Below are 25600 nucleotides of genomic sequence, written 5' to 3'. Positions count from 1 at the left end.
ACAGCTGTAGTTGGTTTTATAGGCAGTGCCTCAGGAATTTCCACATTTCCTGTTTTTCAGCAGCTCCTGTGCATATGTGATTAGTTTGTCTCTGATAGGAATCTGGTTGAGGGCTACTCATATATAAATTCCAGTGGGTATTCCAGGAATGGTGATCAGCCTTCCTTATGGTACAGTATGACACTCCTAGGATCATAGTATGATCCAGTATGGACACTGTCCACTGTTTGTCTGCGCTGCCCCATGCAGGGGTGAGCTCCCCATCACCAGAATGGCATCAGTTGGGCTGGAGCCACTGCAGATGGCACTCCTTATGGGGAGAAGAGGAAGAACCCGGTGGCTTTGGAGGTCTCTTCCAATCAGGGATTATGTCTGTCTTTGGATGGCATCACGTAAACAGAAGAGCTCCCTGTCACCGACTGTTGTTCAAAGGAGTTTATTTCATTGTTCCCATAGGTCAGCTGAAGCTATCCATTGATGCCCAGGATCGGGTTCTGCTGCTGCACAGTGAGTACGGCTATGTGCAGGTTCACCAAGGGAGGAGAGGACGGTTTCTGTGGGCCTGGAGCTGGACAGGCATGGTGTCACTATGGCATCTTGTCTTTTCCTATAGAATTCTGCCATTTGTCCACTAACAGAGTAGGCGCTTACTTGGGCCACTTTTTGTAGACCCAGTCCCTTTTGACCTCACTCTGAAGCGTCTGGAGTTCTGTCTACCAGATCTGTATTCTCTCAGCAGGCTCAAGCTGCTTCTAGACATCTCAAAGTTACACTTGAGCCAGGCACAGCAGGCACTGAAAAGCCTTCCTGGCTTCCCTGCTGGGGATTTTTTTTCCCCCTCATTATTTTGTTTATTCACACAATGATGGGCAGTGCAGTGTTAGCAGTGTTATGGTTAAGGTCATAGCTTTTGGAGCCAGGCCACTAGGATCCAAGTTCTGGTTCTGATGCTTTGCTTACTAAATAAACTTGAACAAGCTTAGTTTTCTCCTCACATGGTGCTGGTAATAGCAACCATCACATGGGTCGTTTCAAGGATTAACCAAGCTGTATTGGTAAAGTGCCTAGCATATGGTGGAGGTGTCTATTAAGACAAAACAGGATGGTATAAACTGCAAAGTTTGTGGTTGAGCATTGCGTTGTGCTAGGGGCTATGGACACCAAGGAGTACTTCCTGTGCCTAAATGGGGTTACCAGGGAAGAGTTGACATCCCACTCAATCCCTTTGTCCTTCCTTCCACCCAGTATTGCCAAGCTTTTGTTGTGGCCTTCCATGTCTGGACTCTTCAGCTTGGCTTGGAAGGCACCACCTGTCCCCTATAGGCTCCCTGGCTCTTGCTATACAAGATAATGTCCATCCCCATTCCATCCACTATTTGCCATATTTCTCAGGAATGTGACTAACTAGGACATCACTGAACCTCAGGAAGGAAGGCTGGTTTTGTTCCCTGTCTCCCCCACCCCCACCCTGGAAGTCATTCCTTGTCCTTAACCTTCCTTCAGGGGCTGTCCCTATTTTGGGTCCTCATTGCAGCCTGACCATACTGTGTCACCCTGAGATTTGGTCTCTCCACCATGATAGGAGAGGTGTGAGGGTGTGGTCAGGGCTACCTTACTGCCATTGATCATCAGGAAGACCCAGGGGGTCACCAGGCCAGGCTCTTGACCAGGAAAGCCACACCCTAAAAGGAAGGGATACATTCTCAGAACAGTAGCTAGGATACAGAACAGAGAACAACAGGCGCCTGGGTCCTTTGCTCCTGGCCTTAAGGGGCCCAATGTGAAGTTCCCAAGGACCAGAAGAGGGGTGTTCCGTTCCTGCCAGGGTCTCTCTCCAGCTGTGCAAACAGTTTTTGCAAAATGCATCTTGGCCCCTGCCACACCATTTGTCCTGTGTGGTTTGCTTTGGCTTTCCCCCAGCCTCAGCTCTTCATCCCTTCCAGCCTGGCTTCCCAGGCCTCATTCCTCAGACTGTTGGGGCTCTATGTGAGCCAAGCCCCAGGGTCCAACCAAACAAAACACAAAGGAAAACAAGAGATTGTAAGACCTGACTGCTGTGGACATCAGGCAAGAGAGCCATTCCTACCTTGATATCAAGCACTTACCCCATTGCTGTCTATCTGTCTGTCTGTCTGTTGATCTTTATTGTTGTTGTTGTTATTTTCTGTTTTGTTGGTAGGTCTGGGTATCAAATCAGGGGTCTCATGTATGCTATCAAACACCCTACTAACTAAGCCACACCACAGCCCATGTTCATTCTTTTTATATAGCATACATTTTGCAGAACAGTTACTTATCGGCCAAGAAGTCTCCTGGGCACTTTAGAGATTTTTTTATTATTATTATTTTAAAAGTACAAATGTCATGTAAGTGAGTATCTTTACAAGTTCTTGGGGAAATGGACCACTCAGTCTGAGCAAGCCAGTTCCTTGCTCTAGCATACATGGTTAGTGAATGGTGCAGCTGGCTTCACGTATGGTCTGCCTGCCTCTGGACTCTGAGCTCATGACCATTTGGTGATACTAACCACTTCACAGCACAGTGCCCCATGCAACTTGGGCTCTCATCCCTGGAGGCTGTCTTGGAAGGTAGAGAGATCACCAGACTGGGAGTCAAGAGACACAGGTTCTAATCTAACTGCCGTTTCCCTTGCTCTGTGATTCTACACACATTTCTTACAGTTTTGAGTCCTCCAGGAAGCCATGTTTGCTTCAGTTAATAATGTTTAGACTGAATACATTGCAAGTTCTATACTATGGTGCAGGTGCTGCCAGAACATGGTGGTGGAGGAGAGTGGCAATACAGTAGGCAGAGAGGGGTGACAACCATTAGTTAGCATGTCAACACGAAGACCGGAGTAAGAGTCAGAATCCTACTGCCCTACTGTGAGTGCATGCTGTGTTGAAGTATGTATGTATACTCCCATTCACCCACCCTAACCTTTCCATTCTTTTTTAGTTATAGAAGGTAAAGGCCTGATGAGCAAGGAGCCTGGTACCTGTGATCCCTATGTGAAGGTATCTGATGGGATTAATTAAAGGCAGGTGTGGGGTATTGGGGTGGACTCTCAAGGTCCAAGGACATCTGTGGGGTAGGGGCCTTCGGTAGTGACCACCACTTCATTCACTGGTCTCTGAGCATTTATGAGGCTCTGTGCTGGCCTAGGGTTTTGTTTTGTTTTGTTTTGTTTTGTTTGTTTGTTTGTTTTGTTTGTTTTGTTTTGTTTTGTTTTGTTTTGTTTTTGATTGACTTGTTCCCTAGGGCTTTGGTCAAGAGCTAGACTCTTAAGGGTGATCTTGGTGATCCACATAGTGACCTGGCTGGTGACTGGAACACAAACTTTGTAGTGGACCCAGCAGCAGCATCCCCTTCCCTACCAAACTAGAGCAAAACAGTCAGGCTGGGGCAGGAGAGTGGGAGGTGTTTCCCTGAGGGCTGGGAAGTCTTTCTGGGTTAGACCCTGGTAGTGAATCCAGAGGACCACAGGGATAAAGATACAGGAAGCCATGGGTCAGGGACATCCCAGAATGTGGCAGCCAAGATGCCAGGTGCAGGCCTGACGCCCTCTTCCCTTTACGTCCAGAAGCCCTTCCTGCCAAGAGCTAGAGAGAATGGCTTTATAGCAACAGGCTGGATGCCTGAGGCCTGGGAGGAAGAGTAATGTGGAGAAAACATGGCCTTGGGGTCTCTTGGGGTGGGGGCAGGGCAGAATGCCCAAGAGCTCCTGGAGACTTAGAAGGGAGGAGGCTTTGGCTTTGGGGAAACCTCCCTGGTCTAGGGAAGAGTAGAGAGGATAAGGTACCTCCTCTCTGGCAGACCTAGCTATTGCTGCCATCTTGCTACCGCCACCATGACTCCCTGTCCTGGTGTCCATTCCTCTGGCCACAGACAGGCTCCTTGTTTGTGATGGAGACTCTACTCTGTGGTCTTCCCAGACTGGTTTGAAGAACCTGGGAAAGCTTTTAGTTTGGAGCCTCACAGAGCGAGCTGCGGGACTTGGGTGACTATGTGTCTCTGTGATCACCGAATGCTTTTACTTTCTCTACTCAAGATTTCTTTGATCCCGGAAGACAACCAGCTATGCTGCCAGACGACGCAGGTCATTCCAGACTGCAGAGACCCAGCTTTCCACGAGCACTTCTTCTTGTAAGAGTCAGGACCGGCTCAGCCCTTGAGAGGCAGGGAGGGTTTGTCTGGAAAGAGCTCCCTTTGCCAGATCTAGACACAGATTTAAGCAGAAAAACATTGACTTCTGAAGGATGCCTTTGTTTTCTCCTCCCCGGTGTCCTTGCATCCCTGGCCCGGGACCAGCAGTGGGGCCTGCAGTAATAACATGTCACTTGGCTGTCTTTCCTAACTACAGTAACTAGCTTAGGGCTGGAAGCACCCCCACACACACACTGAAAAAAAAAAAAAAAAAAGAGTAGCCAGTTTCCCACTGCCTCCGGCCAAGTTCTCACCTTCAATAGAAGGAATTTTCCAAGCTGAAGGGCGGTATTACCTGTTCATTCCCTTTTTATTTAAACTCATTAACCTCCCTGAGCCCCAGCTTCCTCATTTGTAGAATGGAGTTAATAATAGTTCCTTCCTGGGGAGCTAGGGACTCTTAAGTGGGACGTGGGGCAGCACCCATCAGAGGGGAGCTGCTGCTGTTATTTATATTATTTCTGTCCCTCATCTCTGGAGACTCCGGGGCCAATAGGAAGGGCATGGACATTTACTCTTTTCCTGTTAGTGAGAATGAATCACAATATTTTGGTTTTCCTCCTCACTTCACAAGGTAATTTTGGACAATATGGGTGAACAGAAGGGAGAGAATAGAATATCCTCTGTGCCCTCCTACTCACATAGATAGGAGTTGCTGCATTTCTTGTCAGATCTCTCTTTCTGTGGGCGTGTACCTCTGTGTGTGTTTACAACACAGGACTGTTTTATAACGGTGTGTCCTGGCCTCCTTTTTGTCCCTAACAATGTAGAATAAATGTTATTATGCACGTGAGGATTCATCTCCCGCATGGTGGCACTATATTTAGCAAGTTGTATAGATTCCGGCTCAGCTGCTGTAGTCATGGCCAGCTCTGTGAACCTGGCCTAGAGCTGGGTCCTCCTAATACTCTGGTGATCTCCTTTGCTTCCTAGTCCTGTCCCAGAGGAGGGTGATCAGAAGCGTCTTCTGGTGACAGTGTGGAACCGGGCCAGTGAGACCAGGTGAGGAGACCTGTGGTGCTGGGCTGAGAACCTTCTCTGGGTTAAGGGTGCCAGCATACATGAGGGACTCATTTCATGTCTTCAGGGTGAGTGAGTTGCAGAGGCTGGTACCCTGAGTCCCTATCATATGGAGATAGTGATGAAGGGGAGGCCAAGACATGGTCAGTGAATATTTTCGAGCTCTTGGTATCAACAAGGCAGGGCTTAAACCCAGGGATGGCAACTAGCATACACCAAGACTCTGTTCTTAAGGCACCCACTGTCCAGGAAGGTATAGTAGTCACTAACTTGAGATAAGGTACAGTAACAGCGTGCACACAACCCTGTTCCATAAGATCCTGGGCACTGTTACTACTGGGCCTACTTTGCTTTGAGTCACTATTGTCCTTAGTACCCAGCATATGCATGGCTAACGAGCACTAACCTCTCAAGTAGAACTGGATGACTGAAAAAGAGTAAGTGTGGGAAGGGAGAGCTTCATGGGAAATGCAGACTCCTGAACCTGGGCAAAGAGAAAGAGTAAGATACAGAGAGGCAGAAGGAGCATTCTGGGCCAGGTGTGGCATAAGTAAGCAGGAAGTAATGAGGAAGTCAGGGATAGTTGTGGCGGTCTCAGGCTGCCATGAGGAGGCCTGATTTAGGTGTGCACAGATGTGTGTGTGTGTAACACGCTGATCTTGCAGGCAGTGGGGGACAAAGGAGGCAGTTGTGGTTGTAAAGAATGGGAGGCAGATGTGACAGCGTAGAAGGAAGGTGTAGTAGGCAAACAGCAGGAATGATTGGCTGCTAAGGGGAGCAGGTGAGAGCATCTGCCAGCCAAGCCCAATAGGGCAGGAGCAGCATGGGGCTCGTTTCACAGAAGTCATCTGGGAGACCTGGTGGCCAGTTGCACTTGTCCAGTACCTAGAATAGGACTGGAATGTATTTAAACGGGTCCCATGTGGACAAACATCATCTCCGCTCTCCAGCCCAGACCTGGAAAATGTTTTGGGGGTTGGATGTTTTTTGTGTATGCACCATGTTGGAGATCGAACCCAGAGCCTTATACATATCAGGCAAATAAATGTTCTACCACTGAACTACATGCCAGTTCCTGAGTTCTTCCTGGAAACATAAGTACCATTAGCTTTTTTTTGGGTCCCATGTAACCTTGAGAATGAAGAGTTTTTGTTTTGATGGAATCTTCTTTTCATCAGGGAACAATGCTCATGGTACTATCTATATCCATCCATCCATCCATCCATCCATCCATCCATCCATCCATCTGCTACTGCCTGGCAGCCAACATTCCAGGTGCTGAGCACTCGAGCAGCTCTCAGAATGGCAGTGAAAGAGACTTGAGCCATGGATGGAGACGAGGGCATCACGTTGATACCAGGCCCCTCACTTGCTGGGTGCTGAGCTGAGTCCAGCCTCGTTTGAATAGATTACACTAAGTTTACAGAAGAAGTGACCAAGGCTCAGGAAGATGGGACCTTGCTCAGGGTCACCCAAAGAGTGAACAGTAAAGCTAGGAAGAAAAGCCAGGCAGTTGGATCTAAGTTCTGTCCTTATCATTGCGTTACCTCCTGGTCCAAAAGGACAGAGCGGAGAGGGTAGGTTTGTGAAATGAGGCAGTGTCTGAGAACTCACTGGTGTTTTGGGAAGGTCAGGTGCAATGTAAGCCTTCAACAGAGCTGAGATGGAGTTGGCGTAGACCCAAGCAGGTAGATCCATAAGTCCTCTAGAGAAGGGTTTTCTCCAGTGCCAGTTATCCTGAGTTCTGGCTGGACATCAGAATCTCCCAGGGCACCTATATGGTTCACAGGTCCCCAGATAACCCAGGCATCAGACGGCTAATCCCAAGTCTGCATGAGCAGGCCCTGGAGGTCTACATTTAAACAAGGCCCCGTGGTGAGCTGATGAAGCCAGTTTGGCGTTTGAGATGCTGTTTGGCCACTGGACATACCTGAAGGATACTGACGAAAGAGTGACTGACAGACGCTGTAGGTCTAAGATTCAAGAAAGTCTTTGGTAGGACAAGGTGAAAGAGAATTGAGAGGAATGGCATTTGAAAGGAGTACTTAGCTGTGAGAACAGGGGGAGGAGTCAGATATACCAGCAGTCTGTGAAGGGAAGGGAAGATGCTGGTATCTGGAGCATCTGGGTGAGAGTGGTGTGTGCTGGTGATGCCCAGATTGAATGGATGAGATAGACTACCCAGGGTGCACTGAGTGGCAGGCCCTGTATTTGAAGGGTCAGTAAACTGCTCCATAAGCCTTAAAGGATTGTCAGAGAAGCAGAGGGGCACCCGGCAAGCTCTCGGTGGACGTGAGGGCTGGAGGTGAACCTTCCATGGGAAGCAGGTAGATAGAGCTGCTGCTGGGGGAGCCATGCAGGTTGAATTTTTGGAAGAGAAAGGGAAGCTGGTGAAAGTGAGTCAGCCTCCAGCGAGGCCGCCTAGTCAGGGCGCTGTCTCCACCGGTTGCCTATTTTGGGAAAGTGAGATCCTTGATTAAATAAAACACAGCCAGGCTCATGGTCAGAGTCCCAGCTCTAAGCTCAAGAGGGCCGGGGCAGGCTCAGGCAGGCCTGCCTGTGGAGCAGATGGCTCTGCCAGGGCTGTCAGCACCATGCTGGCTGTTTTCAGTCAGCCTCCTGGTATTCTCTGCAGATTCTCCTTTATCAATGTTCTGAAAGAGGAGGCCTCTGGCCCCAGGGCAGACAGACAGACAGCAACTGCAGGAAAACTAGGGCTCTGTGGAGCACTCCCAAACCAAATTATGTTTCTCTGAAGGACAGACGTTCTCAATGAGAAAAACCATTACAGAGGTGGGAGACAAACATTTACTGAACTGTTTGCCGAGTCAAGCATTTTCTATACATTATCTTATTTAATGTGGGTCTCGAGGGGTGAAAATTAGGATTCCTTCCTCTCAAACGGCATAATGCCTTGAGGTTATATAACAGCTGGTACTTAACAAGCATTTATTCTATGTGAACATTAAGCCCATGGCATGCCTTATCTAATTTAATCCCCACTCAGCTCTTTTATGGCCTAGGAAACAGGCACAGAAAGGTTATGTAACTTGTCCTAAGTAACACAGCTGGAATGTAGGGGGGAAAAAACATCATCTACAAGTCCAGGCAATCAGATGTGTTTTTAGTCACACCTCTTGTATATGACAAATGACTCCAAAACCATTCTCCTTCCCTGCCAGTGGCTTGCTCCTCCAACCTTGAGACATTTCTTCAATACACGTATTATAGCTTTATATACCACCTAGTCAGATGTGCAGTGGGCACATTCTGAGACCTGTAAGCAGCGAGAGGGAGAGGAGCGGTCCTCCCAGTGGTGGCTGCAGATCCGAGTTTCAATCCCCAGCACCTGTGGGAAAAGCCAAGCATGGCAGCACACAAGCCTGTAACTCCTTAGTATTGTGGGGGGGTATAGACTGATGATCGGGGTACCTGCCCAACTGTAGCTTCAGTGAGAGGCCTTGTCCTGAGGGAATACAGTGGAGAATGGGGTCCCTGAGGTTGTACACCTGTGCACCACACCACCCATCACAGACACATAGAATCCCGGAAGGGGAGCTGTGGGTTTCAGCTTATGTCAGCATCTTGGCGGGTGCTGAGAAGAGACAGGGAGCCTCTGAAGGAGAACCACGCTTGCTGGCTGTGAGACTGGGGACCAGCCCTTTCCCCGCTCTGAGCCTCAGCTCCCTTATCTGTAAAACTCAGCCATCTCTAGAGCTTTTTATCTCAATTTCAAACTTCTGTAAATATTAAACAATTAGAGCCACGTTTATAAAGTGGCTCGATAAACAAAAAAACAGAAAACAAAACCATAGACCTTTTCAAAGATAAGCAAAGATAGCAGACAGATGTGAACCCCCAGAGATGCATAGCCCCGATCATCCTTTGTCAATGTGTAGTCTTCTTTCTCTCAGCCTCACCTTCAGGTGACATCAGTATTATAATAAATGACAACTTCTAAAGACACAGAACCATGAAGACGTAACCACACTCAGAATGATAGTAATCTGTCTAATTCCTCCGTGCATTGAACAGGGGGATAAGCTATTTAGAAGCCCCGTTGGATGATAAGCAAAAACTGAACTAAAGCTTCTAATATCGTTTATAGCACTTTCTGAACTTGTAGCCAGAGAACAACTTTGGAGAGAGATGTGACTGTTCCTCTGAAAGATAGACATTTGAGTTATCAGTGTGAAAGACCATTATGGAAGGAAATGAATAGATTTAAGAAAATATATATATATCATATACTTTATATATAATATATATGCTTTATATATATAGCTATATATGAAGCATACATATATATGAAGCATGCATATATATGAAACATGCATATATATGAAGCATGCATACACACATACACACACACACATACATAATTAACAAACACAATCTTATAACAATGGCTGCATGTATGGAAGATCTATTTTATCCCGTGCCAGGCAGCACCCTCAATACTCTGGGGCAGACTCTCCTTTAACCCTTCTATGAACAGGATCTTAGTCAAGGATAGTGTGGCCTAATATCAGAAAGCTCATGACCAGTGATGGGTCATGCACGTATGTAGCACAAAGAGAAAAGTGACTAGAAAAACATGTACGCAGTTTAAGGTATCAGACTGGAAATAAAGCTTCAATCATAAACCCCTGTGAAACAAATAGTTTAAGGCTCTTGAATGAGTGAGTTAATGTGCTTTCTCCCAAAATGCAGTAAGTGTCATCTTGCAGTAAGCTGAGCAATTCTGCCATGCGCTCCATAATGTTACCTCTGAGCCTTGTATTGGCTGCTCCCTCTCTCTGAGATGCCCTTCCGCTTCTTCTTTCTGGATCTGCTCATGAGGCGTCCTGTAAGCTCCCATGCCCCTACTACCCCTTGTGCCTCCACAGTTTGTTGTCCTCACTGTTCATCTGTCAATCTCACCCTGTCTTGTGCCAGGCCCTGTATTGCTGTCTTGAGCTGCTCTTTAAATTCCTGCCCATTTGTCATGTTTCCTTAACACTGGGGCTCCATGCCCAGTGCCTGCCAACCATGGGCATGATGGATTCCCCCATTTGTCAAGCCTTTGCTGAGTGTAGAAGCCTGGAGCTGAAGCCTTGGCAGTGAGTAGGGACCAAGGCATGGTTCCAGAGCCTCTTCACAGAGGGAAATTGCCATCCTCTCCTGCGCAGGCCCAAGTTGGTAAGCTGGCTGGTTGGTACCTTGCTGTACACTCAGGCTGCTTATATAAGCAGTTCTTCCTCCAAAGGGTTTTCAAAGCAGCCTTTAGAAGTAGCTAATTGAAGAACACTCAGAGAGAGGTCCCTGCTTGTGGACGTTAATTGTGACAGTTTACTCTGCCTGAACGATCATGAAATCACTGGAGGCCCCTTAGCAGGATGCAAAGCTCAAGGGAGGCTATTAACCATTTAGCATTCTCTAAGCACCAGGGAATAAAAATTCCACTTAGAGCAGAGCAGGGAGAGGCAATGTTTATTACGATGAAAGCCCAAGCCCAAGCCTTGGAGACAGGGAAATCTACAGCGGCAGCCAGCATGAGTGCAGAGTGTACTTCACCTCACTACCAGCCAAGGCTCTTCCAAATGTGCTGACGAGAAAAACAAACTTGCTAGGAGCACATTGGTAGAGTCTCTAAAGGCTGTCCTCAAGTGGCAGCTATCTGGATGTCTGCTACTGTGGTGGTCTAGCCTTCTAGTACCACTCTGGCCCCTTTCCAAGAAGGAAGAGTGTTCAGAAGGGAAGGGTAGGAAGGTGAAGGGGTATTTAAATTAGGGTGACTGCATTACCCTCCTTGAGCGAGTCATTAATGAGGGCTTGTATGACTGAGACAGGGAGGGGGAGGTAACCATGAGCCACTGCTAGAGAAACAGCTAATAATGTCATGGAGAGAAATAGCCGCAGCTGTGGTTCAGAACATGGACTGGCAGTCAGGTGGCCAGTGCTGGGGACCAGTTTGCAGTGCTCTGTGTCCCCCCCTCACCCCCCTCCCCCGCCCTGCCCCTCACTTGGCTTGGGTGCCTGGGAAAAGCTAGTTTTGTTGTACTTATAACTATCAGGTGGCAAGCTGCCACCCTTTCCGGAGAATCCAAACAATATATATTTATAGAGGCTTCTCGACCTCGACTTGACCATGGGTGGGTACATGTAGAATCCCTGGAGAGCTTTCTCTGGGCTCCCGTGCCCAGACACAACCTTGAATTAACTGGGTTTGGATCTAGGCATGAGCTCTGCAGCTCAGAATCTCAAGGCAGGTTTTGCAGGCAGCCCTTTGATGCTGCTGAGGCCTCCTGGGCCTGACCTCTGAAGACAGCTTCCTGGGAGGTGCATCTGCAGGGAGTTTTAGTAACTCCCTCTGACAACTGGGAGCAGGCCAGATCCTTTCTGTGGGTCCTTCAGATAGCAAGAGTTAGGCTGTCAGTGTTACGCTCCAGTCTAAATAAATATGTATGGTGTTTCTAGATAGTAATTAAACCAGTCTACAAAGGAATCTGAGTTGGGAGCTGTAGACAGAAGGGAAGGGAAGAAAACCAAAGCAGACTCAAAACTCACAAAAGGCTTAAACAGCAAGGTCAAGTAGAATGTAGTACAACTGAGGTCCTTAAAAATACGTTTATGTAGTACCCGCCCCCATTGCAAAAGCAGTGACTATTCCCCTATGAAGATTTGAAAACGAAAATTGCTAACAATCCCACCTACCAGACACAGCCATTGTTTGTCTTTTGGGGCTCTGTTTCCCATGAAATTGCAGCTTCGTACACACCCTGTTCTCTGACAAGAGCAAGCTTTGGCATTTCATTAGCATTAATCAATGCCATCACTGTTAAAAGCTGTCAATCAGTTCGTGATGGTTGGACATTCCCTAGGCACTTTGAATTCCTGCTACCCAAGAGGCCCAGCTCCAACTTTACCCCTCAGTTTGGCAATGCATGAGGCCTGACCTTGGCTCATGCCTGCCTGCCCCGTCGACAGCTGGGTCATTGTGACTTTTGTATGTTGGGTCTGTTTGGAACTCGGTCTCCAGCCATCTGAGAACTGCTAAGGTCCTGCTTGGCTATGAGGCAAGGCTATGAGAGTGGAGGTCCCATAACTTCCCTCTTACTGCATGTCCCCAGCTGAGGTGGTGGCTAAGACTCTCCAATGGGGACAACCCTCTCAACCAGCCAGCACTAGAATGGCTAACACCCTCAAGGTAACCTGAGCTCTTGTGGCATCAGAGAGAGCAGCATCTGCCCAGACCTAAGATGCTCAAGTTTCCTCAGACCTGACTAACAAATACTATTCTGTGACCTTGGGAAGGGGACCTACCAAGCTTGGCGCTTTTCTCTAGAGACTCGGTAGAACTCCTCTGCCCACCTCACAAAGTGGGAAGAATGAAGGAACAGGAGCAGGCAGACGTGCTCTTGGGAAGCCACATGTAGACGATGGAACATTTGACTTCCTTGAACAGACAGCGGGAGACTCACTCTCTGCTCTCCTCCTAGGCAGCACATGCCCATTGGCTGTATGAGCTTCGGGGTGAGGTCTCTCTTGACTCCAGACAAGGTGAGTTGGCAGGAAGCTTCTGGAGCCATAGCCCACCTAGGCCCTGGCTGGTACAGTCATGTTGACCCTGGAAATGCTTGCATTGAGCTGCTCTCTGTGACGTTGTGTCCCACTGAAGCAGATGTTGGTAGTCTAAATTATAGGCTGCTGTTGTCACTGGCCTGGCTGAGGGTTTGGGTTCCCTTCCAGAGGGGAGTTTGGCAGCCCAAGGCTCCCTAGGAAGTGCTGAGTCTGATGGATGCCAGGATGCCATGGAGGGTCCTCCGGATCTGTCTTCTGGGCTCAGGAAGTGCTTGAATGGGGGTAGAAAGCATTGAGACTGATGACAATCCTCTCAGGCTGGCTGAGGACGCGAGCTCAGGAGTCCCCTCCTTTGGATAGATGTCACTTAGCTGACCTTACTTGGCACTGCAGCCCCAAACTAGAAGCTCTGCGTAGGGAGGGGTACATTGCTTTTGCACATCTTGAAAATGTCCTTGTAGCCCGTTTTGAGACCCTGCCACTCAGCTGTGTGTCCTGGAATGAAGTCAAGAGATGGGCTGTGGTGGATGTTCTCTTGATCCCCTGGCCATAGCCTTGGCTTCAGTCTCCTCAAAAAGGTGCTGCTCATGGAGACTGCAGAGGGGTCTTGAGTATCTGCTCTTGTGGCCTCTCTGCTGTTCTTCACTCTTTCCTCTTTGTTCTGTAACAAATATTTAATGAGCACCTACTATTTACCAGGCTCAATACTAGGTAGGTCAAAGAGTCTGGCTGGAGGCAGGAGGCAGGAGGCAGGAGGCAGGAGGCAGGAGGCAGGAGGCAGGAGGCAGGAGGCAGGAGGCAGGAGGCAGGAGGCAGGAGGCAGGAGGCAGGAGGCAGGAGGCAGGAGGCAGGAGGCAGGAGGCAGGAGGCAGGAGGCAGGAGGCAGGAATGTTGAGACAGGCAAGTCCGTAATTGTCCAGGGCTAAGGGGCTAAGGGAGGATGACTTCTATCCAGAGAATCAGGGAAGGCTTTCTGGAGGTGCAAGTGGCAACCTTAGGACAGGGAGGCTGAACCATCTGCTTAGGAAGAATGATGGCCAGCTGTAGGATTTTTGTTTGTTTGTTTGTTTGTTTGTTTGTTTGTGTTTGTTTTCAAAGGGTTAGTGGTAGCTTGAGCTGTGTCCCCTGCCTCTTTGGACTGATCGTATTCTTCCTTCTCTCACGACAGGAGATCAGTGGCTGGTACTATCTGCTAGGAGAGGACCTGGGGAGGACCAAGCACCTCAAGGTGGCTAGGCGGCGGCTCCAGCCCCTGAGAGGTGTGTGCAAGCCCCTTGAAGCCCCTGACCCTGACTGAGTAAGGCATTAGCCTCTGCCTCCCTGGCATTTCTTTCCTATAAGATCGCAGGCTACTCCTGACCAGGATGTCACTACTGTATTGTATGATAGACTTTGAGAGTTTCTGTTATCTGGCTTCACACAGATCAGTCCCCAGCCCCACTCACAGAAGCTTCAGGACTTCCCAAGAGTCTCCTTCCCAGGCTCTATGTCTCAGAAGCCATCCACTCCCCTTCATCCCTTGCTGACTCTGGGAACCCCAACACTGTAGGCATGCTTCTGGGGCCTGCTGTGAGCCTGAGACTCAGGGCTTGGATTTCATGTCCCAATGGTCCTGTTTTTTCCCTCACAGCCCTGGCTTCTGAGCCTCTGCTTGCTCTGAGTCTTGACATCCTTCTATCCTGGAAGCCAGGAGCTGTCCTGTCAGTCTCATCCATGGTGGGTGTATACATGGGCCCTTGTGTCAAGCAAGAACTTTCTGACTCAGCCCTATCTTCTTCCAGACGTGCTGTTGAGAATGCCGGGAGAGAGGGACCCTGAGAATGGGGAGACACTCCAGGTAGGTGGGGGACACTCCTGGCTAGGGCTGGTAGAACCTGAGCATGGCTCTAGGGTCTCTGTCTTCTTTGTCAGCCTCTTGGGTCAGGAAGTGTCTGTGAAAGAGGGCAGCTTGGGATTTGGAACACAGCAAGCCATGCCTTGTGAAGGAGGGTTCTTAACTTTCCTAAGGTGTGGCACTGGAAATTGTCCTGTACATAGGTCTTGGTCATTCGTGATCTTGGGGGGTGGGGGGGAGAGCCAGGAAATGTAGGATGACTGGATTTTTCTAATAGAAATAGAATCCTCCCTTCCCTCAGGTCCCCAGATCTTCTGTGCCTTTTAGCACCATGGCCAAATCTAAGCCTGCGGGGGCTGGGAAGGAAGCCATAAGAAAGTGATGGATTTCTGGCTTCCTACCAGCTCTGAATCTAGAGAGGAGCGTCATTTAAGAATTTGGGTGAATTGTCCAAAGTTCATTTGATCTCTTTGGAGAACCTGTCACAGTGACTCTTTAATAGGAGAAGGAAAATCAAACTCTTGATGATCAATCAGCCCCTGGGGTGATACTGTAATCTAACTCTCACCACCTCCTGTGAGGTGGCTGTCACCAGCCCACCTTACAGATAAGGAGACATATAGATCTCAGGGTGTTATGTCGCTGTGGCCACTCAGCCAGCAAGAGATTGACAGAGACTCTTTATCTCTTCTGTGTACTGTGCCACACTGTCTCTAGACTGTGCCCTCACCGAGAAGACCCAGGATGTTGGTGTTGGCATGCTCCTTGACCTCTTGTATTGAAATTAGCCCCTTAGGTGCCATTTGTGCACCCAGTCATCCAATCCCTTGTTCACTATGTGGTGGTCACACCTGTGCAGACCCCAACCTGGTGAGTGAGCCTTGGCTCACTCCCTTGTGGAACACGGTGTTCAGAATATCACTACCCATCACAGTAGCTGCTTGCTGCCTGTAGCTTCTGAGCTCCTGGCTGGAGCAAGCAGGACTGAGGAACATAGCCATAGCTTCTATTTCATGTTAGGCAATGCCACTGTGTCCTATACAAACATCCAGCCCCCATTATAGTGCTAAGGTAATATGTGTTTTTCATGGTTTTACTAGGAGCTTAGAAGCTTCCTCTAGCTTCAGGGATAGCTCCAAAGATCTCCCCACTCTCTGGGGAGGGAGTGACCATGGAGCCACCCTAGGAATATGTGAGAATGACTTGGATATCTGCACTGGAGGTCTCCAGGTGGCCTATGAAAGACCTGCTTTGTGCTAGATTCTGTCTACTGTCCCGTGTCCCTCAGGACACTGTTCTGAGTTGAATTGCATTTGGGAGGTTTGTGCACCGATGATGTCCAACAGTGCTGAGCACAGACAGTGACTAGTAGAGGTGTGGGGAAATAAGAGGTCAGTTATTCAAATCCTCCATCTGAAAGACCTAGAGGCCCCCTGCCCATGGACACTCAGCAACCAAACCAAGGGAAAGCCTCTGTTCTAACTACATGAGTGAGCAGGTGGGCTTTTCCAGGGGGATCGTAGAAGGCCAGAGGGGTCTGGGTTCATGCAGTGCTACTCATAAGATCTGATCCTAGGACTTTGAGGTACTGACTGCAGGGCCTGGGTTCTAACCTGCATTTGACTCTCTCTAGGCCTCCACTTCTTTGTTGTTCCGATGTGGAGGCAAGTGACCCCATGGCTGGGAACCCATTTGCACATTTGACCATGTGGTCTACATGCCATCAGTTCCTTCGCATAGCCCGTTTTTTGTGAATTCAGAAGCTGACTATTAAGTGACTCCTGAGTGCCCACCAGCCTCCAGATGATTTGTGTTAACTGACTTAAAATGGGTTGTTTATGGGTATAATGTTCACAGCAGCCCAGATTGTCCCCACTGGGTTAGTCCACTGGATTTGCTCCTGGGGACCCTGGGACTTGTAAGGAGGCGTGCTCTTACAAAACAGGGTGTGTTTTCTGCTTGAGTTTCCCTCCAGCAGGCAATAAGGGCTGTTTGTGAGAACACTGCTCTCACAGAGCGCCTGTCCCAGGGCAGAGAATGCAGCCAGAACAAAGGCGCCCTCTCCCCGCCAGGCCCGAGGAATACTAACTAGTTGACAGGAATTTTAATATAAAACTCTCCCTCTTCCTTGTCATTCCGAGGTTTCAGGAAGCCTTCAGGCTTATCTGCAGAGGCACACAGCACAGACAGGGCCTGGGGAGGTGAGAGGTGATTTCCTGCCATTCTTCTGAGGGGCGGGCTTCCCAGGGCGGTCATGCCAGGCTGACGGGCGCAGTGTGGGCTCCCGCTACTGGGGGAGAGCTGGGTTTTCATGGGGAGGCAGCCGAGGCAGGATCCGCAGCCATGAACCGCTTCAATGGGCTCTGCAAAGTGTGTTCAGAACGCCGCTACCGCCAGGTGGGTGCTTGATCCCCTGGGGTACTGTGTGATAGTGGGAGTCAGGGATGGGGCTCCATATAGAATCTCTCTCCACCAGGCCTTCTACGCCTCCCCCCTGTTCCCTGCAGGCACATTTTGATGTGAGGGAAAGTTGGAGACAGGGTTAGACCCATGACCCAGCCTACTACTTACTGCCCCAGGTTACAGGCAGCTGAGGACAGTTCTGAGTGCTGTCCTACCCACTGCCTGGGATCTTTGATGAGATGATTTAGCTGTTGTTTGTTTGGTTTTTTTGCTTTTGCTTTTATCATCTAGAAGAAGGTGATTGGAAAAACAAAAAAGGCATCTCAGTTCTGAGATTGCTGGTGGTGGGTTTAGGCTGGGGAGCTAAGTGACTCCTGAAAACTGCAGTACTGCTGACTTTTCTGTCTTTGGTGGGCAGCTGTGCCCATTATGTCCCTTGTGTATATTGGTGTGTGCTTCTATGTGAGATGTGATGTATGTGTATCTTATCCTCCCGGCTGCCACAATGCCTTGAAGTGAGTCCGCACTGCTGTGGGTCTGGAGGCCCACTTCACTGCATCTGTCTCTTAGCTCCTGGGCTGGGAGGCAGGGTAGAGTAAGGAGTAATGGTCATGTTAACCCCAAAGACTCTTCTAGAATTAGGCTTTTCTTTCTTATAAAATAGGAATGGGGGCCAGAGGTTGGGGTAAAGGTAAAATATATCCAGATTTGTGTAGTGTCCAAGCTGGAGGGACCACACAAATTGCCCTGACTGTAAAAATACAGAGAAGGCCCTCATTAGAATCTGGGGCCTAACTCATTAGTGCGTAGGTCACAGGGAGAGGCCCCTGGCACCTGCCTCTATCACTGGGATCCAGATGTTCCTTCTAACATTTTCCTTGCAGGCCTTAACCTATATTCCCTACTGTCCTGAAGTTAGACAGGGCACTCTCTGTGGCAAGAATATTTAGGTGTTCATAAACATAAGGCAGGGTGAGCACTGGGTAGAATCCCCTATGGAATCCCAGGTGTCCTTGGGCCAAGGAGCCAGAGCCTGGGGATGTGCTGGTGGCCAGAGTGAAACCTGGTACACACATGGACTGGACTCAGGGTAAGATGGTTCCCGCACTGAGGCTGGGGCAGAATCGAGCACAGTAAACTTTCTGTGGGACCAGAGCTCTAGTCCACTGTGGTCCCCTTTGACTGACTCTCTTGAGCAATTTACAGTCCCTTGTCCCCAAAACAGGAGTAGTGAAGTAGAGACAGGCCTGTGGCAGTAAATGGTGATCCTATAAAGTGCTTGGCTTGTGTCTGCTGCTCACCCCCAGGGAGTGGACAGGGGAGAGTAAGGAGTGATGGTCATGTTCACCCCAGAGACTCTTCTAGAATTAGGCTTTTCTTTCTTATAAAATAGGAATGGGGGCCAGGGGTTGGGATAAAGGTAAAATATATCCAGATTTGTGTAGTGTGACAGGATCCCGCGTGTGACAGAACATCAGATACTCTGCAGGTGCTGGCATGGCTGAGACACGGGAGCGGTGGCAGTGCTTGCCCTTGACAGGCAAGAGAAAGAACCACCCTGGGAAGGACACCTGTCAGGGGCTGCCGAGGTCCCAGAGTCAGGAGAGGACTGCTAACTGCTGAGCCAGTGGTTCTTAAGCCCAAGGTCAGAGAGGAGCCCTGGGGAAGCATGCCATCACTTTGGGCCTTGATTACCTTCTCTGTAAAATGGGCTTACTGAAGCTGTACTCTTTGGGGTCTAGGACAGACTCTTGTCTTGGTGGACAAACTCTTTGGACACTACTCTGTATGCTCAGAGGCCTCCATGGCAGCCTGCTCCTCCCTCAGGCTGCCCGCGCCTCTTGTTCCTTTCCAACCCATTTCCCACCACTCCTTTGCCAGCCAATGGGGCGGGATTGTTCTCCCAGGTGGCACTAAGGGAGGTGAAGAGGCTCCTGGCCCTGCCTGAACCAGAGCACCAGAGTGTGGAAACACATTTATCTTCAGACCAGAGAGCCTGGGGGCTTACCCTCCATACAGGACGGTCATCCTCAGCATCCCGTGGCTGGCGTAGCTTTGGGGCAGGGCTAAGAGGGTTTCTGTGTGGTGTGGAGGGTGGGTTCCAAGTCCCCTGTTAGTCCCACAGAGTGGCTCCTGGTATCTTCTCTAGGCCTCTGCTGACCTGGCAATGAGAAATCCTTCCAGCTTTTCACGTTCACTCCTGGCTTTGTTTTGCTTTCTTTCCACTTTTTTTTTTCTTTTTTTCTTCTCTTCCTGTCTTAGCTATGTGTTTTCCCAGAATTCTTATGGGAATAGGGTATTTTCCTGCCTCCCTCCCCCTCCCCCCTTGTCTGTCAGATTTCCTGTTTTACAAACTTGCTTTGAATCCAGGCCCAGGACTGGTGGGAAGCTGAGCCTCGGGGACCTTTGGTCACCCTGGACTCCTGCCTGCTCTCCTTTCATGTGCCTGGCCTTGGGTTACCAGCAACCAGCAGGTGAATACAGGTGGCCAGCCCTGAGAGACAGCAGGCTCTGCACATGGCTGTGCCCTGCCTGACCTGTTCTAGGCTTGCTGAGCCTTGGGACCCACCCTGATCTTTTCCTCCCACAGTGGTATCTCAGGACTCCCTCGTAAAGCCATTTTTCTGACCTAAGTAATCTGAGTGAGCCAGTGGGCCATGCTGCACACAGAATCACTCTTTTTCGTTTTGGAAGATTTTGTCTTAAAAGCTGTGTGTGTGTGTGTGTGTGTGTGTGTGTGTGTGTGTGTGTGTGTTTTAACTATGCTTATATGTGTGATATGTGTGCATGGGCATATGAAGGTCAGAGGCGTTGGATTGCCCTGGAGCTGGAGTTACAGGTGATTGTGAGCTGACTTGGAGGGTGGGAATAGAACTCAAAAGCTAGTATTAGCAAGAGTAGTGGCTGTGCACCTAACTGCTGAGCCAGTGGTTCTTGACCTGTGGGTCTTGACCTCTAACCCTTTCTCAAAGGTCAGATCTCAGATATCCTGCATATCAGATATTTACATTACAATTCCTGAGAGTAAAAAATTACGGTTATGAAGTAGCAACGAACATAATTTTACGGTTTGGGTCACAACCTGGGGAACGGTATGAAAGGGTAATAGCATTAAGGAGGTTGAGAACCACTGCACTAAATTGTTTTCAAAGACGTGCTGTCCAGGGTACACAGGACTAACTTCTGTACAGTCCTATTTTTCTTTGTTGTCTGGAGAGATGTGTATATGGGCTTGTCCTACCTAGGAGCCAGAGACCAAGTGCCACCCTCCAGGGGCCCCCGTCACATGTACCTCAGCAGGGCATGACAATGACACACAGAAAGAACTGGGCTGCAGAATGTTTGGTCTGCAAAGAGCATCTCGATGGCGGGGTCCTTTGACTGAACCTCTGAAAACTGGGGCTGTGGCCCTGCACACATACCCCTTTGCAGGCAGAATGAAGCCCGTGGCTAGTACAGGTTTATTCAGGAGGCCTCGGCTCTGCCTGTGCCTACCTCTTCTCTTGGAAACTCTTTCTGGCTGCTCGGAGGCTCTGATCCAGCCTGCCAGTGCCCTGTGAGCCACGTCGCTCTTCAGCTGACACTTGGCCATAAGGCTAAGAGAGTACGTGCTAGGTCTTCCTGCCTGGTCCTTGGGGAGGGTGGCCACCCACTTGGCTTTATTTCTAAATAAAATAAAGTGTGTGTCCTTAGCCCGAGGCAAACCATGGGCTAAGATCCCAAGACCTCCATGGGAAAGGAAGCTGGCCTTCAGTGGGGAGAGGAAGTAGAACTCCAGACGGCTCTTGGGGCTGTTAGGACCAAGAGGAGAAAGGGTTTCCCTTTTCCTGGATCCCATCCATTCTGCACTCAGCTTGACGTCTTGTAAGTCAGGATTAATTAAGATGGTGGGTCACAGGTAGGTAGAGGAGGCTGGCTGACTCCTTCTCAGTTCTGGTTCCCTGTGGAGAGGAAGGTGGCTCTGGGTGGAGCTTAGAGACTTCCCAGCTTCGAAACTCTGGAGTAACTGGACAGGGCTGTGTCCTAGATCACCATCCGGAGAGGCAAAGAAGGCTTTGGCTTCACGATCTGCTGTGACTCTCCAGTCCGAGTCCAGGCTGTGGATTCTGGTAAGTGAGTGAGGGCACAGGATAACAACCCTGCCCTCCCACCAGGCAGCTGGATGGTTTGGAGCTGGACAGGGCCTCACACTGGATCAGCATCTGGGTTTTCAAAGGAAAAAGAATAATATTTTTGAAATGACCTACAGATGAATCGGAGGTTTATGAAAATAGAGCCTTGGGGGGGTGTTTTATCAAAATGAAAATAGACTCTGTATTTTGATTCTGATCATTTCTGAAGAGGAGCTAAATTTGAATTCTGACGACTGCAGGGGATACTTAATGAGCTTGCATCTGTGGACATTCTAAGCTGGCTGTGTGGCTCACACCTATAACCCTTGAACTTAGGAGGTAGAGGCAGGAGGATTGCTGACATTCAAAGCTAGCCTGGCCTCCACTGTGAGACTCTGTCTCTCACACACACACCCTTTCAAGCGAAACAACGAAAAGTAAGAACATAATAAGCAGAGGCTGGGAAGGACTCAGTAAAGCACTCACACTGTAAGATAAGCAGAGGCTGGGAAGGACTCAGTAAAGCACTCACACTGTAAGATAAGCAGAGGCTGGGAAGGACTCAGTAAAGCACTCACACTGTAAGATAAGCAGAGGCTGGGAAGGACTCAGTAAAACGCTCACTCTGTAAGAGGGGAATTCGGTCTCCAGAAACCGTGCAAAAAAAAAAGAAAAAAGAAAGCCAGGCATTGTGGCTTATGCTTTAATTATATACTCCTGCGGGGTGGGAGGTGGAGAAAGGAGAGTAGTTGAGACTCATTCATTAGCCAGAGTAGCCTTCTTAATGAGAGTCCCGGGCCAGTGAGAAACCCTGATTTAGAGAGAGAGAGAAGGAGAAGGAGGGACTGAGGGAGGGAGAGAGAGAGAGAGAGAGGGAAAGAGAGAGAGAGAGAGAAGTGAGAGCCTGAGGAAACACTGTTATGTAGAGGTTGTCCTCTGACTTCTATATGCTTTGTACACATCTATATGCATCTCCACCTCCCTTTTCCCAACCCTCCCCCACAGCACACATGCACGCACACACACACACACACACACACACACACACACACACCCCTCCACTGCCAAAAAAGAGGGACACTAGTGCGGGTGGGGTGTGAACAGGGTGAGAAGTGAAGGTGAAGGCCGCCCAGTTGAGCACTTCTGTATGGAACAATAGAAAGGAAAAGGACAACTTTCCAGTGTCACCAGGGAAGCAAAGGATTCCAGGTTCTTTGAGGAAGTCTTAGGCTTCAGTGGTCCCTGAGTGGCTTTTCTTTGTCCTTGCAGGGGGGCCAGCAGAGAGGGCGGGGCTGCAGCAGCTGGACACCGTGCTACAACTGAATGAGAGACCCGTGGAGCACTGGAAATGTGTGGAGCTGGCACATGAGATCCGGTGACAGGGGCAGTGGGGGTCGGAAACCTCAGCTGATGGCATATCTTCCCCACCTAGCCCTGGGCACACTGCCCTGCTCTCCTCCACTCACTCGGCTTGGTCTGCTCTCTGCCCAGCTGTGAGCAGTTTACATCACTCCTCAGGGAATCCGTTTCTTGGCCAGGAAATGAAAGGTTCAGGCTCAGATGAATTTTGATCCCACAGCAAACATCAGGAAAGATGCTCTGATCAGACCCGGCGGTCCCGTGGTGGTTCCAGGGGGCCTGTTCCACTTTAGATCATTGTCCCTGCTACTGAATGGCTAAACCCTTTGTTTAAGGGACTGTAGACTGTGCAGATGTTTCAATTGCACAAGTTAAAGTGTATTCTGTAAGATATCTGAGCTCCTTGACTCTGTGGGCTAGCACCCCAATGGTCCACTTTGGACCGGCTTCTAGAATGACTACATGGAAATCACATTTCGCTCGCTCCTGCTTGGCTTCGTCTGCTTGCTCTCTGCCCTGCAGGCTTCCTACCCCGACTGATTCTGATCTCCCCCAAGTCTGAACTCCTCTGTGGAATTTCTAGGAGCTGTCCTAGTGAGATCATCCTGCTCGTGTGGCGTGTGGTCCCCCAGATTAAGCCAGGGCCAGATGGCGGAGTGTTGCGGCGAGCCTCTTGCAAGTCCACACACGACCTCCTGTCACCCCCTAACAAGAGAGAGAAGAACTGTACTCATGGGGCCCTGGTGCGTCCTGAGCAGCGCCACAGCTGCCACCTGGTGTGCGACAGCTCTGATGGTCTACTGCTTGGTGGCTGGGAGCGCTACACTGAGGTGGGCAAGCACAGCGGCCAGCACACCCTGCCTGCACTGTCCCGGGCCACCACCCCTACCGACCCCAACTACATCATCCTGGCCCCACTGAATCCTGGAAGCCAGGTATGGACAGCTGAGTGTGGAAGGGTACTGGGTCCCTGTGGTAGGTTTGGATGTCTCCAAAATGGAAAATTGGATTGTGAGACCTCTGTGGTATGGCTGTTAGGGTCCTATCTTTCTCATGATCCATGGAGTGCATTTTAGAACAAGCTGCCATGAAGGAAGTTGAGGTCTCTCAGAGGGAGAGCTTCATGAGGACTCTATTCCACCCTTCCCCTTAAGAGAACCGCTGTGCTCCCCCTGTACCCTGAAACATTATACTTCTTGGCCTCAGACCTGTGTGCAACCCCCTGCTGGGCTGCTCTTTTTTTTTTTTTTTTCCATTCTTGAGACTGAGTGAGGTTTCTTGTCTTTCCTTTGCAGTTGCTGCGGCCCGTGTACCCGGAGGATGCCATCCCTGAAGGTGAGCTGTCCACGATGCTAAGCCCTCTCAGCCTGGAGAGATAGTTGAGGTCAGCTGAGGTCAGGCCCAATTTCCCATTCTGAGTTCAGAGGCCTTTCTGATGGAGTTGGGACTACCCAGCATCTTGAAACAGATCCTGCCCCCTTATCCTCCTGGTACCCTCCCCTCACCAAATGTGTGTGTGTTTCCTTAAAGTCAGAATTAAGTTGGTAGGGGGAGAATCTGTGAGAACCATCTAAGAGACAGGTGCTTGGCATTTATCTTGGCTGTTATCCAGTGTTGCTGAGCAACTGTATCTGTTAGGGGCTATAGACACCATGCTTGAAGCTGCATGGAGAGCAGTCCTGGAATGCTGGGCTTCAAGGTCTCAGGTTGGAATCCTCACAGTGGGACTTGAGCAAATCACTGTCTCCTCCCTTCACCTATAAAATAGGATCAGTTGTTCTTGCTCGGGGCTTGGTCTGAAAGATTCTAGGGGAACATTGTTGTATGCAGTTGCCTGCATGCTGAAAGATGGTGCAGGAGAGCTGTCTCTAAGCTTTGTAGATGTCTCTGCTGATTAACCCATTCTTTTCCTTTGGCCTGCACATTCTGGCCAGAAGTGGGAGCCGGCAGAAAGCAACCACTTCTCCAGGAACCCTGGGATATGGGACTCTGCAAGAGCTGGTGGGGCAGGCCCTTAGGCCCTCACACACCTGCCACAGAGCTCTGACCCCAAAGTCCAGCTGGTCTAGAGGGTTGAGGCCAGCCTTGGCATGTGGTCTGTGAAGCCGACTGGAGTATGACTGAACCTTTCTGTGCCCTTGACCCTCCTTCCTTGAGGGAGGCCTTTCCCATCTCGTCTCAGATTTGTTTCTGTGCTGTTTCCCTCTATTAGTGATAAGAGGATGATCTCTTAGAGTGGGCACTTGGGCCTTTGGGAAGAGGGGGCTCCCATCAGGCTCAGAATTCCTGATGAAAGGCACCTCCTTCCTCTCCCTGCCGGGGCCTGTGGGCACTTGGGCCTGGTCTGCCGGAAATGAAGCTGTGTTCCTCCCAGGGAGGAGTCTGACAGTGACTCAACAGTAAGTGTCTAAAAGCTTTTAGTGGGCACATTAGGGCAGAGTAAATATGTCAGTGCTAAATGGTGATTTTATTAGGGGTGGGGCTGGGCTCAGTGTATTTCTGTAGGTCCAACCTCAGACCCAGGGCCTGTCAGGCAACAGAAACTTGGTGGAACTTTGGCAGAGCAGCTGAGGAGAAGGACTCTGGTTGTTGGTAATAGTTCTGAAGCCATGTCCCAGGGACATGGGAAGATGTGTCACCTATGTGGGCATATGCACTCCGGCTGGGAGCTCTTCCATCCTTTCCCAGAAAGCCAGAGTTGCCTGTGTGGTTGGTCCCAAACTGTGTCTGTGTTTTCACTCCTTTCTGAAAAGACAGTGCCCAAAAGGGCATGGTCACCCAAGCCTCAGGGGAAAGAACAAGTTAGGAAGAGATGATGGTGTTAATAACAGTGGAAGTGTTTTGAATTCCTTCTGTCCAGATCTTAAGTGGTGTGTATGCACACACATGCACATATTTGCATGTATGTGGGTGTGTGTGTAAACGAGGCAAAAGGTCGAACATAGGAGCATCTACCGTATTTTATTGAGTCTCACTGGGGCCTGAGACTTGCTGATTAAGCTAGACTGGCCAGCCAGTGAGCCCTAGGGACCCACCGGTCTCGGACCCCTCAGTGCTGGGATTTCAAGCACATGCTGCCATGCCTAGCTTTTTACTGGGGTGT

At 49.7% G+C, this 25600-nt stretch overlaps 1 protein-coding gene and 1 long non-coding RNA gene across 7 annotated transcripts in view; one reads left to right on the top strand and one right to left on the bottom strand.

The window, feature by feature from the left end:
- The window catches only part of Rgs3 (regulator of G protein signaling 3), a 136122-nt gene that overhangs the window by 36342 nt on the left and 74180 nt on the right, over positions 1-25600 (top strand). For 4 of the 6 annotated variants that reach the window (XM_076934837.1, XM_076934838.1, XM_076934840.1 and 1 more), the window contains 11 exons: positions 457-507; positions 2959-3017; positions 4052-4146; positions 5140-5208; positions 12708-12768; positions 13958-14048; positions 14571-14626; positions 21054-21135; positions 22408-22513; positions 23081-23432; positions 23793-23832. In XM_076934837.1, the coding sequence (XP_076790952.1) occupies positions 457-507; positions 2959-3017; positions 4052-4146; positions 5140-5208; positions 12708-12768; positions 13958-14048; positions 14571-14626; positions 21054-21135; positions 22408-22513; positions 23081-23432; positions 23793-23832 (1062 nt within the window). Of the gene's footprint in view, positions 1-456; positions 508-2958; positions 3018-4051; positions 4147-5139; positions 5209-12707; positions 12769-13957; positions 14049-14570; positions 14627-16861; positions 17021-21053; positions 21136-22407; positions 22514-23080; positions 23433-23792; positions 23833-25600 lie in introns of those variants that run through there. The other 2 variants (XM_034502414.2, XM_076934839.1) reach the window with 2 other exon arrangements.
- On the bottom strand, positions 4092-19232 carry LOC143442430 (uncharacterized). The gene is made up of 3 exons (XR_013110646.1): positions 19035-19232; positions 12532-13450; positions 4092-4218 (listed from the first exon to the last, which is right to left on the bottom strand). It is a non-coding gene; the product is annotated as an uncharacterized LOC143442430 (long non-coding RNA).

This window comes from Arvicanthis niloticus, chromosome 5 (assembly GCF_011762505.2).
Source record: "Arvicanthis niloticus isolate mArvNil1 chromosome 5, mArvNil1.pat.X, whole genome shotgun sequence".
NCBI lineage: Eukaryota > Metazoa > Chordata > Mammalia > Rodentia > Muridae > Arvicanthis > Arvicanthis niloticus.
This window is presented reverse-complemented; position numbering and strand designations above follow the sequence as displayed.